Genomic DNA, 16,853 nt, shown 5'->3' with positions numbered 1-16,853 from the left:
GCCTTAAAGACAGGCGTCAGCCAGGCTGTGGTGACGCATGCCTTTAATCCCAGCACTCAAGAGGCAGAGCCAGGTGGATCTCTGTGAGTTCAAGGCCAGCCTGGGCTACAGAGTGAGTTCCAGGAAAGGTGCAAAACTACACAGAGAAACCCTGTCTCGAAAAACCAAAAAAAAAAAAAAAAAAAAAGACAGACGTCAAATCGTGCCTCTTTCCCAGGACCTTCCACCCACCAGCAGCTTCATCACTGAGGTCTGACACCCTCCCACATGCATGCAGGGAGAACACCAAAGCACATAAAATAAAATAATAAATTAACAAAAAAAAAAAAGAGACTCACAGGCAGGGGTTACAAGATGGGGAAATCAACAGAGGCTTTTGGTGAGTTAACAGGTTTGCTCCGGGCCATACAGCTGTGCTGTGGGCACACACCCTAACCTGGCTCCCCAAACCCCACCATCACACACACACACACACGGCTTGCTGAGCAACACTGCTTCAAGGGAGTTACTGCTCCATGTCTCCAGCAGTGTGACACCCCCATTCAACCACTGCTCCCTCCTCAGCTGAAGGGCCCAGACCGGCTAAGGCCTACCATGCTAGGGGTCTCTCCACTGAGTGGAGGGGTGTGTTAGCACTCTCTTTCAAATGGCTAGTGAGACCTGTGAACAGAGGGAGTGATCTCGGGGAAAGGCTTGCACCGCAGGGTGCTCACTCCACTTCCGCTCACGGGGAATATACATTATATACATACATGTGCCCACAAACCCAGCCAGCTTCTCCTCCTCTCCCTCAGCCACTCCAGCCACTACCAGCCTCAAGGCTGTACCCACAGGCTGTCCATCACTCAAGGTGTAAAACAGCAATGGATCCCACTGGGCATGTGGTGGTCTTGTTCATGGCAAAACCCTTGCTGGACTGTGGACCGCTGCCACTCACAATCCTCCCAAAGACACTGGAGGAAATCATCACTGCCCTGAGAAGATCCAGAACCTGAGACTCAGAGAGGGGAAGTGACTTTCCCAGGATCACACAGCTACTCAGTGGAGAAGGCAAGACTAGGTTGTGATGCTTGTCTATCCCAGATTTTTCTTACACCCCACATCTCCTGGACTTTTTCTGGTTTACTCTAGAGCCAGACATATTGACCTGTCGTCCCTGGGTTACTAAAATCTACCCAACTCCCAGGAGGGGCTCTGACCAGCCCTGAGTGAGTGACAGCCAGATAGCAGTTGGGTGGGGCAGATGGTGGGATGGGACACAGAGGGTGAATGGAGGCGGGTCTAAGCACACAGCATGCACACTCTAACAGCAGCACTTACCACCTGAGGAAGGAAGGGCAGGGGTGCCCAGAGCAGTAGCCAACAGAGGAAGGAAGAAGGGATTAGTGAGCGTGGGAAGCCTGGAGGCAGCCTGGGGCCTGGGCACCCCACACCTATTCTTCCACTCACTGGCCTGACAGGAGTGAAGGGTGAGGAGGAGGCCCCTGAAGAGTAACCTGCCGTGTGGTTGGCAGAGACCAGCTGTCTGGGGCATGACATCTCAGGAAGAGCAAGGCATGGACTCTACCACAGATATGTCCTGATGGCACATCTATTAGCCATGTCTTAAATTCCCATGTGCCTCGGCCGGGCTCAGTGGTGGTGCTCACCTTGAATCCCAGCACTTGGGAGGCAAAGGCAGGTGGATCTCTGAGTTTGAGACCAGCCTGGTCTCCAGAGAGAGTTCCAGAACAGCCAGGGCTACACAGAGAGACCCTGTCTTGAAAATTAAAAAGAAAAACTCCCACGTGCCTCAACTGTTCTCGCTGTTCTTAGGAGCCGGAACCCAGGCAAAAGCAGCAGATAAAACCAGGACAGGGTCAAATCTAGAAGCAAGGTAGCCACCTCCCGGGTCTACTAGGAAAAACACTGTCCCTGATCAAGGGTTTCAGCAAGAGGGATGGCTACAGGGTTGGCTACATTGCCCTCAATGACAGGAGCCAGTGAGAGAACAGATCCCCTGACAGTCCCCCTACTCACATGTCCATGCAGGTCTGTGTTAAGCAGCATCAGGGCACAGGTAAGTGTGTGGATCCCATCTAAATAGAACACAATGGATTCTCAATGTGAGAACCCACTCATTCTCACCAGGGTCCCCCACCTGCCAACCTAGAGGCCACACAGACAAAGGAAGCCAGATATCTGCCCCCAAGCACTTCAGGGTCAAGGCCTGGGTGAAGCCCAACCCCCCAGGGCCTCTAACCACCCTAGACAGGCTCTAACCCAGATGTCTGCCCCTTGCAGACAAAGTCACCTTGAACCTTAGACCTAGGAAAGGCTTTGGATCCCAAGCCATGTCCCTACAATAGCAATAAGAGACTTAGTTCCTCAGTTCCCATGATTCAGGTCCATCCATATGGCAAGTCCTGCCTCTGTGAGAGATCTGCATGGGACGCCCCCTCTCCCCTACTGAGAGTCAGCATTGTGATGGGAGACACAGAACATGGACTAGGTTAAAGGACTGAGTGTAAGAAGGACTTACAGACGCTGGGAACGGATGACAATGAACAAGACCTTTGGGCTCTCCTGTCCAGCAGGCCATCTGATATTCACTGGACATTGTATTGTCTTGGTTTTTGAGGCAGGGTCTCACTCTGTAGCCCAGGCTGACCTCAAGCTTGAAATAGCCCTCCCAACTCATCCTGCCAATCTCTGGGATGTCAGGTATCAGTCACCACACCCAACTGTATTTATTCAATTTTAACTGAGCACCTACTATATGCCAGAGCATATGGCCCACCTGGGCCTGCCTGCAAGATAGAGGTGTCAGGTGGGCTAGGGTGGGAGAAGACCAAGCCTCAGCTAGACAAGAAATATGGGAGGGGGGTCAGGGAGGGCTGTACCTTCTGACGTGGTGTCGTCTGGGTTACACTGGCAGTACCGGCGGGAGAAGTGGGTAAGGACTCGTTCTCGCTCCTGCGTCTCCCCCATCAATGGGAAGGCCTTCAGGAAGGTTCTAGAATATAATTCAAGGTTGCTGAGTGAATCTCAGAGCCCCTGATTCAGCCTTCTCACTGAAATAGAACTTATTCCCCACACACAAACACACACCTGAGACCAGCGTTCCTGTACCCCGTACCTGGATCTGGACACCCTCTGCAGGCCCAGGTAGATGCCCTGACCCTCCAGGATGCCCTCTGGAGTCTAAGACCTCAGAATTCCTTCTCTCTCTCATTCCTGCAGCACCCTTCTGGAAGTAGGCAGACGAGCACCTCAGGGCCAGTATCAGCATGTCCTCGATTGCCAGCCCCACCCATCAGCATGCCCTTCTTCAATTCTCCACTCTCCCTCAGCTGAGCCCACCCCTCCATTCTCATCCCCCCCCCCGGCCCCCAAGTCTGAGCTGCACCAAGTCTCTGTGATTTGTTCTTCATTTCTCTGGGGTGGAGAGTTGTTCATTTGTTTGAGACAGGGTCTCTCTGTGTAGCTCTGACTGTCCTGGAACTCTCTCTCTGTAGACCAGCCTGGCCTCGAACTCAGAGATCCACCTGCCTCTGCCTCCCAAGTGCTGGGGTTAAAGGCGTGTACCACCACTGCCTGGCCTCCCTTTTGTCTTTATCTCAATTCCTCCTCCTCCTCCTCCTCCTCCTCCTCCTCCTCCTCCTCCTCCTCCTTCTCCTCCTCCTCCTCCTCTTCCCTCCTAACCTACCCTCATCACGTGCTCAGGGCACCTACCCCAGCCTCCCAGCTAACACCCCACACACATATCTGTCTTGTAGACACATAGGCAATCTCAACCCACCCACAGCCACTTAAAACCCTTCCCTGGTTCCCCAGAAACCCCAGAGAAACATCCACATCCTTCATAGTGTAGCCTAGCTGATGGCCCAGACCCCTCCTGTGCCTGGGACCTCACACCCACATGCTATTTCCCCAAACCATCTTCACAATCCAGGCAGAGCAATGCTATTCTGGGCCCCTGAGTGTGCTGGGATCCCTCCAGGAAATCCTTTCCATCTAGTGGTCCCTCTCAACGCCAAGTTCAAAGGTCAATTCACTCTTGGGGATACTTGGGAGCTGATCCCAAAACCAGAGGGACTGGAAGATGGGGCCAAGAGCCGTCACCCAGGTCCTGGGCACACCCTTTCCTTGAGAAGGAAAACTCAAAGCTGAACCTGTTTGTGCCTCTGTCTGTCCTGGGTTCAGGAGACATGTCCCAGTTTTGCTGCAGTTTTTTTGTTTGTTTTGTTTTGTTTTGTTTTGTTTTGGGTGTATGGCCCAAACTACCTGCAATGCCCTTTCACTGTGCCCTCTCCGAGATGCCTAAGAGCCCTGGGACCTACGGCCAACCTCTCCCCTTGGAGGTCTCCTAGGCATGCCAAACTGCAGAGCACTCCTGAAATTTAATCCTAAGTGATCTACTATTACCCCGCTATCTGGGTCTCCTCCTGTCCTGTCTCACCTGTGTCCTGCCCTCTGCCCTGAGTCCCTCATACCCCACTGTATTTTCTTTTTATTTCACTTACTTTACAAGCACATGTGAGCGCCTGCATGTATGTCCTTGCAGCACATGTGTGCAGTATGCTCAGGGGCCAGAAGAGGGCAAGAGGATCCCCTGGGACTGGAATTACAGACATTCTGAGCCACCTTGTGGGTGCTGGGAATTGAACTCAGGACCTCTGGAAAAGCAGCCAGTGCTCTTAACCACTGAGCCATCTCTCCAGACCCAATCCATTGTACTTTCTAAACTCCAGCCCCATCCTTCCCAGATCCTGCTTCCCGGGGGCTCTCTACCAACCCCCAAGCCTCACACCTCCTCCTTCCACACCCTTGGCTACCCCCAGGCTCAACCCCACCTTTGCCCATATTCCAACTATGTCTGCCCCAGCTGCTTTCCACTCTATCTCCTGAGCAAGCACTCATGTCCATCTCTCCCTGCTCACTCCACTGCATCCTCAGGCCTGTCCTCTCGCACCAGACCCCTTTGGAAACCTTCACACCACTGGATTAAAGGCTGCTAGCACACTTCTATAATGCTGCTTAACACCCAGAGCCTTGTGTAGCTCTGCAGGTTCTGGACAGTCAAACCCCACTCTAGGGGCCAATATATAAGGCCCTTCAGCCCAACCCCCGTGTCTCTGATGGAGAGCCAGCCTCACCTAACACTGTCTTTCTGATCTCCCTCACTTTGGTGCAATCCAAAGGCTCAGCTCAAGATAGATCTGCTTGGAGTAGAGCAATATACATCCCCAATAAGGCAGCCGTGCACTTCCTTAAGCTACAGGCGAAGCAATAAGAACCACAGGCCCATGTTCTCAAGATGGAGAGGACTGGACAGAAGAGGGCTGACATGTGACAGCCCCCTCTTCCCTGGGTGCATTGCCAACAAAGCCTAATGGGCTGGAAAAACAAATCTGGAGTCTTGAGGGGTTGTAAGCACATGGGCACACAGTTGCCAGACTCTGAAGGCGTGACAGTTATGGAGCTGCGAAGTTAGGCAGAAAGCCTTCCAGAAGCAGAGGGATTTTTTTTTTTTTTTTGTGGAGGGGAGCCATTTTGCTGCAAGGAGGTAGTAAAATGAGGGTTCATCACCACCAAGGGGAGCAGTCCCGGGGAGCAGTCCCCGGGACACAGCAGGCTCTGCACACAAGGCTGAAGCTCAGAGGCAGCCCTGAGAAACATAATGCTTCCGAGCTGCCACTCCTCCGCCTTGCCTGGATTAGGACCCTATCATCGCATGCTCCTTTCCAGTTGCCTTCTAAAGGAAGGGCTGGGCCACTAAGAGATAGAAGGGATGCTGGAAAACCAAGAGGAAAAACAGAAACAAACACAGCGTGGGGACTAGAGAGATGACAGCTCAGTGAACAAGGCAGTTGCCGTGCAAGCATGAGGTGTGGAGTTCAAATCCCCAGAGCCTGTAACTGCAGGTGAACACGGTGACCTGCCGGTGATTCCAGCGATCAGAAAGCAGGGAGAGGGTGTTCCTGGAGCAAGCCAGCTTGCTAGGCCAGTCGTGTCTGTGAGCCCTGACTTCATCTGAGTGACTCTGCCTCAGATAATAGGATGGAGAGCAATTGAGGAAGATACCAGCATCAACCTCAGCCCCTGCACATCATGTGTTCCCACATGTGTGCATGCACACAAATGAATCACAGCTACACTAAAAAAAAAAAAAAAAAAAACAGATGTATGTGATTCAGATGAGTTAGTGAAAAGATGTGGAGTCCCACAGGGAACTAAAATCTACTTTAAAGTTTAAATATGATGGAAATTCTAGAAATGCAAAATATGGGTTGGGGATTTAGCTCAGTGGTAGAGCACTTGCCTAGCAAGCACAAGGCCCTGGGTTCGATCCTCAGCTCAAAAAAAAAAAAAAAAAGTCAGAAATGCAAAATGTAACTGAGAACTAAAAACTTAATGAGAGTTTTTTTTGGGGGGCAGGGTATGTATGCATGTGTGGTATGCGTGCCTGAGGGCATGTGTGCTTGAATTTATGTAGGTGCATGTGTGTGCATGTGCACACAGTGGCCAGAGGTTGACATCAAGTGTCTTCCTTAGTTGTTTCCTACTTTATATACTGAGGTGGGGGAGGGGGCACAGAGGGGAGTCTCTCATTTGAACCAAGAGAGCGTGCAGTTTGCTCTGGGGTTCCTCTCTGTCTCTGCCTCCCACACACTGGGATTACAGGCAGACACCATGCCCACCTAGCATTTGCATAGATGGCGGGTCTGAACTGTGGTCCTCACCCTCCCTGCTCATGGGGAGCCATCTCTCCAGTCCCTCAGTAAGTTTTTATTGCCTTCAGTGGTACACTGGACATAGCAAAACGGCACGTGTACCAGAAGCCAACAGAAAATACCCCAACCGAGAAAGAGGGGAAAAGAATAAAAACTGATTTAAAAAAAAAAAAAAAAGTATAAGAGATGGGGACTGGAGAGATGGCTCAGCGGTTATGAGCACCGGCTGCTCTTCCAGAGGTCCTGAGTTCAATTCCCAGCACCCACATGGTGGTTCACAACCATCCATAATGAGATCTGGTGCCCTCTTCTGGCCTGCAGGGATACATGCAGGCAGAACACTGTATACATAATAAAAAATAAATAAATCTTTAAAAAATTATAAAATGTATAAGAGACATCTGGGATCCAATAAGATGCTCTAACATCTATGGACACAACCCTTAGCCCAGAGACATTGCCCTTCCCTCCTCAGGCCTGGCCTGGCTTCCTTCGGATGACAACCCAGGTATACTGCTCCACCACCTGTGGGCACTGCCCCATCCCAGCCCCACTGACCTGAGTGCTCTGTCCAATGTAAGGCCTGAGAAGTCGAAGAAACTGAGGTACTCTCCAGCGACCAGCCTGCTGAACTCATTGCTGCCAAGAGAGCACCATAGGATGTCAGTCAGGCGCAGGCCCCAAGTCCCAGGAGGGCAGGTACTGGGGAAGTGGGCCCCAGAGAACCCTTAACCACCACCCAGCTCTGTCCAGACCCTGAGTTGCCTCCCTTCTGGGCACTCAGCTCAGATCAACCTGGGGGTACAGGAGATGACATCTCAGCCAGCTCAGGAAAGAGCCTGCTCGGTGAAGGGACTGAGGGTGAGGTGATGCCAAGTGTCCCCAGCAGAGATGATATGACACCACATCAAGCCATGGTTGGGGGGGGGTGGAGCAAGAGGTGAGGCAGAGGCAAGACCTCAGATCACAGGAAGGACCAGGACATGGCTGCTGAGGTCACCAGAAAGAAAAAGGAAATGACTGAGAAGGTAGAGATGTCGGAGCTCGGGACAAGGACAGGGCTGGCTAAGTCCCTGTGAGAGTAACCCTGTAGGAGACAGCTTGGTGTCTTGAGAGCGAGCCCTTGTGAAGACAAGGTACCGGGAGCTTGGTGTGGCAGCGCTTTCCTGTCTCCTCAGTACTAAGAGGTGGAAGGATCCGGAGCTTGAGACCAACCAGCCTACATAATGAGACTGTGTCTCAAAAACAAATCAGTGAAACTTTTAAAGGTAGAGATGGGTTGAGGGTATAGCTCAGAGTGTCTGCCTACCATGTACAATGCCCTGGGTTCAATCCCTAGCATGGTAGGTGTCAAGAGGATCAGGAATTCAATGTCAGCTTGAGCTTGAGGCCAGACTGGGTTGAAGCAATAGCTCAGTAGTGAAGAGCATTCACTGCTCTTCCCGAGGACTTGAGTCTAGGTCCCAGCACCCACATCACGTGTCTCACAACTGCCTGCAACCCAGCCACAGTGGTTCTGTCGCCCTCTTCTGGCTTCCTCAGGCATCTGCACACATGTAGCATACAATCACACAACACACACATCCATCCACATAAATACAAATATTTTCTTTTAATGTGCAAACCCAGGGCAGAGATCTGAAAGCAGCCCCACTAAGGGGCTAGACCAAGGAAAGAGCTGGTGAAGAGGACTGAGCATCAGCAGGGGTAGGGCTGTGCCCTCCTGGAGGCCAAGGAAGAACACGGTTCTAGAAGCCTGGGAGGAAGATTCTGAAGAGATTTCTACCTGATTCTAATTAAAGGCTCAAGCTCTCCTTCCCATTGACAGGATCATGGGAACTAGAGGAATGTGTGAAATAACACCAGATCCCATGTCCAAAAATGTGGGAAATTCTTTGGGATAAAGGGCTCTGTGCCTTCAGTCCATGGCACTTCCTGGGAAGGTGGCCTCAATGTTAGTTTGCCTTGCAAGCCTGGGGCTGTGGAACAACCTGTGTACACTCTAAATACATGCTGCTCTCGTTGTTAATAAAAAGCTGATTGGCTGATAGCTAGGCAGGATTTTCAGGGCAGGGAGAATGCTGGGAAGCAGAAGGGTGGAGTCTGAGGAGTCGTGAGTCAGACTCGGGAGAAGCAACATGGGAGGTATACAGATGAGGTAAACAAGCCTCAGGGCAGCACATAGATTAATAGATATGGGTTAATTTAAGTTGTAAGAGCTAGCTGGAGACAAGCTTAAGCTAGCAGCTGAGCATTTATAATTAATAATAAGTCTCTGTCTGGTCATTTGGGAACAGATGCCAAGACATAGAGAAACTCCGTCTACAACCTGGGGGCCTGAGTTTGAATCCCTAGCCTCCAGGTAAAAAAGCCACCGTGGTGGCATGGACATGTATTCTCATCACTGAGGATGTGAAGACAAGGGGATCCCTGCAATTTGCTGGCTGGGCAGCCTAGCCAGCCAGTGAGCTCCAAATTCAGTGAGAGACCCTTTCTCAAAACACGGTATATAAAGTAATAGAGGAAGACACTCAAGACCAACCTCTGGTTGATGTTTTCATCCATCCTTACAGATGTACATGCATGTACCCGAGGGGAGGGGGAGAAAGAAGAAATGAAAAAGACAAAGAGGTGGCTGGTTGTATATTAAATGCCACTTGTGAAAAAGAGGGCCAGGTGCAACGTGTGAATCATACTCCAGCCCTAATTTGACCACACAATTTTTATTTATGTATTTATTTTTTGGTGGTGGTATGGAGGATTGAACCCAGGGCCTCATGAACATAAGAGTGCTCTATACTGAGCTACAGCCAAGCCCTATTTTTATCTTATATATTTCTGAGAGAGTCTCACTAAGTTTCCCAGAGTGTCCTTGAACTCACTCAGTAGCCCAGGCAAGCTTTAAGCTTGTAACCCTCCTGCCTCAGGCTTCCAGTAGCTGGGATAACAAGCCTGAACCACCAGACCTGACCAAACCAATGCTTTTGAGAGAATCAGAGAAAACGAAATACACCAAATGCTTGAGATAATGAGGAATTTTTGTTAATTTTGTTAACTGTTATAATGGAATTGTATATAAAAAAATTTACCAGCTAGAGGTACAGCCTAAGTACTTGTGAGTCAAATGCACATGCTTCCCACAGGTGGAGGAAAGCTGTGGGGTGACAGAGGGAAGAATAACAGAAGAACACCAAAGTCAAGAGCTGGGTGTGATGATACACACCTACAATCCCAGCATTTGGGAGGTTGAGGCAGAGGGATTTGGTGACTAGCCTGGGCTACACAGTGAGACCTCAGAACACTTTGAACCTCCATAATGGGCGTACGAAAAGTTGGATGTATTGTTTGTCTGTTTTGTGTATGTTCGAAATGTTCGTAATGAAAGACTCAAAACAGAAACAAGTGGGCCAGCTGTGCCGATGCTGCTGAAGGTGGCATGGGTAGCAATCACCCGCTTCCAGTACCCTAAGCCCTTAGTGATCCGAAGGAGAAGTTTCTAAAGGCCGCACAGAATGGCAAGAGCCCATCTGGATGGGGCTAAGGGAAGAAGAAAGGGACAGAAGCCACCTAGGGCAAAAGACCTGAGAGTTGGAGGTGAGGAGTTGGAAGCGCCAACCCCCACCCCCAGCCCCCCAGCCCCCCAGCCCCCCAGCCCCCGCCCCAAACGCTTTTTGGATGGGAGGGATGAGCTGCAGAAATTGCTGGAGCAGCCTGCAGAGGGCGCCAGGGAAGCGTGGCAGGAACCCATTCTCCCAAGGATGGAGATAGATAGATGTTCAGCCTGCCAGAGGAGTTTGGGTTGTGATTTTTAGGAAGGGCTCCCGGTACAAGGAAGCTTCAGAGGGTACAAAAAGGCCTCCTAAGACTTAAACCCCTCATCTAAGCCTGACCCAGGTCTGACCATCTGCCTTAGCCTTGTGAGGGGTACAGGAGGTTGGCCAGCTCCCTCCACTCCCAGTCTTCCTGGGGTGATGAGTCCCGGTGGATAGAAGGGCCAAGGCAAGGGCCCGCACTATGTTCAAACACACTCGGAATATGTCAACCGCATCACACACACACACACACACACACACACACACACACACACACACACACACCGGGTCCCCAATCCTCCTCAGAACTTCTACCTGCCTAGTGTTCTTTGCACCCGGATCCCTCATAGGTACTCTCCTGCCCCCGGCCCCACTGGGTAGAGCTCCAGACCTGTCACATTATTCTGTCCTCTCTGCTGCCCTTCACGACACCATAACCACATCCCCCATCCCGCCCCAGCCCTGAGGGGCCGCCTGTCACCACCCCCTCCCTGACAGCAGCCACCTTCTCCCAAGCAGCCCAGAAAGGAAACAGATTTAGGGCGAGGTCAAGAATGAGGACGGTAACAGGAGGAGGTATCCTTGAAGGCCTAGTGGGAGCTCCTGGCACCAGCTACCCCTGGAAGAGGTCTCCAGCACCCTTGGAGCTGGGGAGACGCACTCACTTCTTGCCCAGTTGCCGGGCCACATCGCAGCGCTGGAAGCCCTCAAGGTGGTAGAGGCGGCGGGCCAGGCGGCGAGCGGCTTCGCTGACCCCCTGGCACCCGTTGGCCAGAGGATCTGTGCCACCAGGCTCCAGCCCCTCGGAGCTGCTCAGCTCTGAGTCCGAGTCCGACAGGCCGTCCTTGAGGCTGGTGTCACTGCAAAGGGAAAGGAGGGGGGCATCAGAGGGATCCCACGGAAAACCCACTGGGTGGGGGAGGGGGCGGGGGAGCAGAAGAGAGAAAGAGTCTCCACTCCAGCATCATCGAGCCAGACTTCCAGAGCGGCTCAAGAGAATCAGATGTGGCTGTGCCCTCAGCATAGCAATATGACCTGCTCTGAGCTATTAGAATGGACGAGCAGAGTGCACGCACCCTCAAGACTGGACGGACTGTCTGCATGCAGAGGATAGGCAAGGTGACCTTGCCCTGGGCTTGTGGGTTGTGGACACTGCCCTCCCAGAATGCTTTGCCTCCTCTGGGTCTCGGTTCCCCTATCTGCTCAGGGGCCCCCCAGCTCCCGGCCCAGCCCCTCCTCACCTGGCAGAGTTCAGCAACTTGTCCGTGTCCTCATCATCTTCATCGTCCCCTCCTGAGCCCCCAGGTCCATCTTCATGGAACCCATTGGGCACCGATGTGAGAGACAGGTGGCTCAGGACATTCTCCGAGCGGCTGCTAGAGATGGACCGCCTCAGGGGGCTGCCCAGCTCCCTGTCACCACCACCAGCTGCCCCCAGATCCCCCTCAGGCCCCATGTCCCCAATGCCCAGCCCAGCCCCAGGCTCGGGGCTGTCTCGAGCCCGCTGCTGGATGAGAGGTGTAAGGGGGGCCTCGAAGCTGACACAGCTGTCGCTCTCGTCAGTGAGACTCAACACATCTAACGAGTCCAGGCTGCTGTACTGGGTGCCCCGCAACAGCTCTGACTCCAGAATCTTCTCAAAAGTGGCACTGAAGCCATCCCGCACATCTGGCTCCCCAGGGCAATCCAGCCTGTAGAATGCAAGAGCATGGTCACCATTCTAGCTAGATGTCCCCCCATACTAAGACTAGCTACCATACTACCAATCTCTAGGAGCTGAACACACACACACACACACACACACACACACCATGCATACTCATACACCCCTGTGCATATACTAATTAATGTACAAGCTGGACACACACACACACACACACACACACACACACACACGAATCCCCATGCATATTCACATACCTCCTGTACAAATGCCAATGTCCAGGCTAGACACACATGCGTGCACACACATATACACGCACATATACACCCCCCCATGCATACTCACACACCCCTGTGTATATACCAATGTAAAGGCTGGAGATACACATATGTACCCCCATCCACATTTACACACCCCTGTGCACTTGCCCATTCAGGCCTGGCAGGCCTACATCTATGCTCTACAAGACGTGTGTGTGCTCTTCTCAGACTTCCTAGCCTTTAGACATTGCCTGCCCATCCCCTCCTCCTTGTCCAGTGGTACCCCAAGACCAGTTTTTCTACCTTCTGCTGAGAAACAGACTATAACTCCTCTGACTAGGAAAAACACAAGGTTCCCGATACAACTTATTCAAAATCCCAGGGAAGTTCCCTGGGAGGGATGAGCACACAGGTCAGCACACCTGGGGCCATCTTGAGGTAGGAGAATGGGCCAGATTACCTGCCTTTCACATCTAGATGTTTTGAGTAGACTTGAGGCTCCACGGTCAGCTGGGAGAGACAGAGTACAGCCCCTCACAGAAATGGCTCAGTATGGTTTGTGGGAGCTAAGTGCTGGGGTGGGGGACAGCAAGCCCACTTGCCTCTGAAATCCCCTGCAGGACTCTGTCTTTTCAAAACACTCAGAAGCTAAAAATGGGGACAGGAAATCCCAGACTCCCAGAGAGACTAGGGGGCTAGCCCCGGGTCATCACCAGAGTTAGAAATGTGAGTGCCCACCCCAGGGTACCCTCTCACCCCAACTGAGGGTCCTCAGCATCTGGACAGAGACTTCTGGACACATCTTCCTCCTCCTCTGCTGGTCCACTAGCCCTCCAGGGCATGGATTCCATGGAATCTTCCAGAATGTTCCCATCTTGTCCCAAGGCCAGGCCGTTGGTGAGAGAGAGGCTAAGGCCAGGCAGGGCCGCATCTGGGTCTCCCATGGGCTCCATGGTTCCCTCTAAGGTGCCTCTCTTCTCACTACCTGGACTGCTGGTGTGGCTGCCCGGGCCTCCACTGGCCTCCATTCCATTCTGGACCCCAGACTCCCCTTCAGGCTCCAGGCTGTGGTCCTCCATAGCACCTCCTTCCTCACTCAGCTCACATAGGAGCTTTTCTTCATCCATGACAGTCACTGCTTCCACCTGACCCAGCCAGCCCCAGGCCTCCAAAAAACTTGACAGAAGATGGAGAGAGAAAGACTGAGTCAGTCAGACAGGGCAGAAGTCAGAGGGTCTAGAGTCCTGTGAAACCAGGGCTGGGGAAGCCTATGATGATCTCCTGAGTAACTTTCAGCTGGGGAATGAGCTCAGCTTGCAACACCCTAACTTCAATGGTCAGGCCAGCACCCCCCCCTTCCAGCTCTTCTCTGGCCCGTGGCTGGACCCTTGTCCTAGCCCCTGCCCATCTCTATTACTTCTTAGGGTCTCTGTTGTATTCTTCAGAATCCACCAAAGTCCCTTGAGGAAGATCCAGGTAGTGAGGAACTGGGCAAGTGTCCAGCAGCAATTGAAGCCCCCCCCTCCCTCCTGTATTATTGAGAGCGAAAAGAGACAAAACCCCAGGTTTGTCTTAGCTGGCCATGTGCCTCTCCACACGTTCTCAGCCCTGGCTACAGGAGGCAGAGGAACCCGCTTTTGTAACTAGTGGAGAGAATTGGCCCAGGAGTTGCTTTGAAAGGGGGCACTAAGAGAGAAGTCAAGGGAATGAAGGAAAGTGCAGCTTGAGGCTGGCTGGGAGTGTTCCAGGGAGGCCAGAGCAGAGCCTGGAGACAGCCAGCAGCCACAGGGGGCCCACCGTGAGCGGCGCGCTGTCCAGGGTGCTGGGCATTACCCGCTGCGCGAGGCGAGGCTGCCCCTGCCAGCGCAAGTGTCTAGCCACAGCAGAAGGGAAAGAGAGCAGGGATCCCTTCTTCATGAGCCCCCCCTCCACACACACACACACACACACACACACACACACACACACACACACACCCCGGAGTTCACCAAGTCTTAAGGAAGAGCTCAAGAAAGACTTCTGAGAAGCACTCTGGGGAAAACGAAGCCGGAAGAGCCACACCCTGCTCTGCCCACCCTCCAGGGGCTTCCTGCCCAACGGTGTTCTAGCTAGGAAGGCAGAAGCCAGGTGCAGTGGGCTGTGGCCTCACTCACCCATTCTCTCCTCTCTGCCCCAGCCCCCTGTAGTCTAGGCTACCTTCCCAAGTAATCTCAGCCCGGACACGAGACACGAGCCAGGCCCGCCCCCAACACCCCGGAAAGCTGCAGAGGCAGGTGCCTAGACTTTTCCTGTTTCTGGTTTGAGTTTTTCCCTTGCTCCACTACACGGGCCTTGGTGACCCCCAACACCCTGCTTTCTTCTGGAGAGGTCTATCTGAGTTCAGGAGAGGCTGGAGGAGGAGAGGGAGAAGTCAGCTTTCTGGGCTGCAGCAGAACAAGCTGCAGTGTGGAGATAAGGACGGGAACCCCAGTATCTGCCTGCCCCTGAGTCTCACCTGCCAGGCCCGCCTCAGGCCACCAACTCAGGCCTGCAGGAAAGAGGTGAGTTCCAGGAGGACTTTGCACCTATGTGAGCCCAGACAGGAAAGTGAGCTCTGCTCTCTGGGGACTCCTGGGCCTTTGAGGAGAGCTCAGTTACTATAGACCAGTTAAAATCATTTAACCATAGGTTTTCAAACACTGAGTTTGAAACAAAGAGAGAGATCAGTGGCCTCAGCTCAGCCCATTGTCACTACCTAGAGTATGGGTGGATTTTTTTGGTTTTTGGTTTTTTGAGACAGGGTCTCTCTACATAGACTATCTAGAGTTCTAACAACTGCACTAAGTTCAGATTTTACACACACACACACACACACACACACAGAGAGAGAGAGAGAGAGAGAGAGAGAGAGAGAGAGAGAGAGAGAGAGAGATTTAAAACATCTTCAAGCCAAGCTCTAAGCTATCTGGCCCTGATGCTAGGACCCCAGAGACCCTGGAGGCTTAGCGCTAAGTAAGGGAGTCTTTCTGGTCTGCCCTACATCCCTGCTGCTGTTGCTATTTCTATTGGTTCCCTCCAGTGGCACACCCAGAGGAGGGCAGGAGGTCACCCCCTCAACTGAGATTCCAAGGGGAACATAGCGAGGAAGAGAGGGGGCGGGACTCCACAGCCTGCGGCCTGAGTTCTAACCCTCCACGGTCTCACCAGTCCAGGGCAGCAGGGCATTGACTCTGGGTGACACAGCTTGAGCCCCCAACTCTGCCCACATGTCTCCAGCTCCTGCACCCAAGCACAGAGGTAGAGCCTGGCAGGGTGGAGAGCCCCTCTGGTTAAGGTTCTGCCTGGTCTCCCTGAAGCCACTTGAGGATGTAAGTGGCTCCACCTGATGTCCAAGCCACAGAAGACCAAGGCTAGAACCATGGACAAATCAAGGACTTCTTGGGTGACCCCCGCCCCAGCACTCTGTAAGTTCTAGAAACTGCTCCAGGCTATCCCAAACCTACCTGCCTCGCCATGTCCCTTGAAGCTTTGAGTAGGACTGAGCTTCTGCCAATACTGGGCACTGACCCATGCCCTCGGTTCCAGGGCTGAACAGACAAGGGGCGGCATTGAGATCTACTCTAGGCGAGGGGCCCAGAGTCCTTGCTCGGGCTGAGGGCCAGTAGAGCCCAGAGTAGTTGAGCCTTGGGAGGGATACACAGAGAGGATGTTTCAAGGTAAAACGACATTCCAGGTCCTCACTCTGAACCATGATGTGACCAGGGACTCACTCTTAACCTCTCTTGCCTGTGAGAAGCCACAGCGGGTAAATGACGCTAAGGTCATGGATGCCGAGGGGTGGCTATCCACAGAACAGCAAACTCCCCAGGGTAAGCGGCAGCTGAACTCAACTCTCCCTGCGAGAGAGACTAAGACACACACTGGAAAAGGCTTTGTCAGGGATCTCACAATCAGGGTCAGTCTCCCTCTGCAGCTAGGAAGACTAAGGTGCAGGCTGAACCCCCACCCCATGAAATCAAGGCCCCCAAACCTCAACCAAGAGAAACAAGCCAAAGAAGTGACCCCCTCCTGCCTCCAGCCCTGCTGGCCAGAGCAGAGGAGTGGAGCTGGGCCACTGAGCATCTGTCTCAGGGAGACGCCTACAAATGACAAGTTGGCAGCATTCAAGCCCCGCTGTGGCCCGCCTCTCAGCCTGATCCAAGCCCCTTTCCAGGAGCCTCTCACTACCCACAGCCCGTGGGATGACCTTGGGCTCAGCAGCCTCCTTTGAGCACCAGCTGAGATGGGACCATAATGATGGGAGAAGGCTGGGCCAGGAGTGACTGGAGAGCCACACACTTTCCAGATCTCAACTGCTCCTCAGATAATCCTGTCCCCTTCCCTGTTTGCCTGATGGTAGCCAGAGGATACTGTAAAAATAAAC

General features: G+C 52.8%; 1 protein-coding gene across 3 annotated transcripts in view; it reads right to left on the bottom strand.

Moving 5' to 3' along the window:
* Psd2 (pleckstrin and Sec7 domain containing 2) overlaps positions 1–16,853 on the bottom strand; it is a 58,425-nt gene that overhangs the window by 27,261 nt on the left and 14,311 nt on the right. For 2 of the 3 annotated variants that reach the window (XM_036204527.1, XM_036204528.1), the window contains 6 exons: positions 13,208–13,627; positions 11,770–12,219; positions 11,194–11,388; positions 7,275–7,355; positions 2,883–2,995; positions 2,018–2,078 (listed from right to left, as the gene is read on the bottom strand). In XM_036204527.1, coding sequence (XP_036060420.1) covers positions 2,018–2,078; positions 2,883–2,995; positions 7,275–7,355; positions 11,194–11,388; positions 11,770–12,219; positions 13,208–13,578 — 1,271 coding nt within the window. In that variant the 5' untranslated portion in view covers positions 13,579–13,627. The remainder of the gene's footprint in view (positions 1–2,017; positions 2,079–2,882; positions 2,996–7,274; positions 7,356–11,193; positions 11,389–11,769; positions 12,220–13,207; positions 13,628–16,853) is intronic. The other variant, XM_036204529.1, reaches the window with a different exon arrangement.

This window comes from Onychomys torridus, chromosome 13 (assembly GCF_903995425.1).
Source record: "Onychomys torridus chromosome 13, mOncTor1.1, whole genome shotgun sequence".
NCBI lineage: Eukaryota > Metazoa > Chordata > Mammalia > Rodentia > Cricetidae > Onychomys > Onychomys torridus.
Note: the sequence above shows the minus strand (reverse complement) of the source record. Positions and strands in the feature narration are given on the sequence as shown.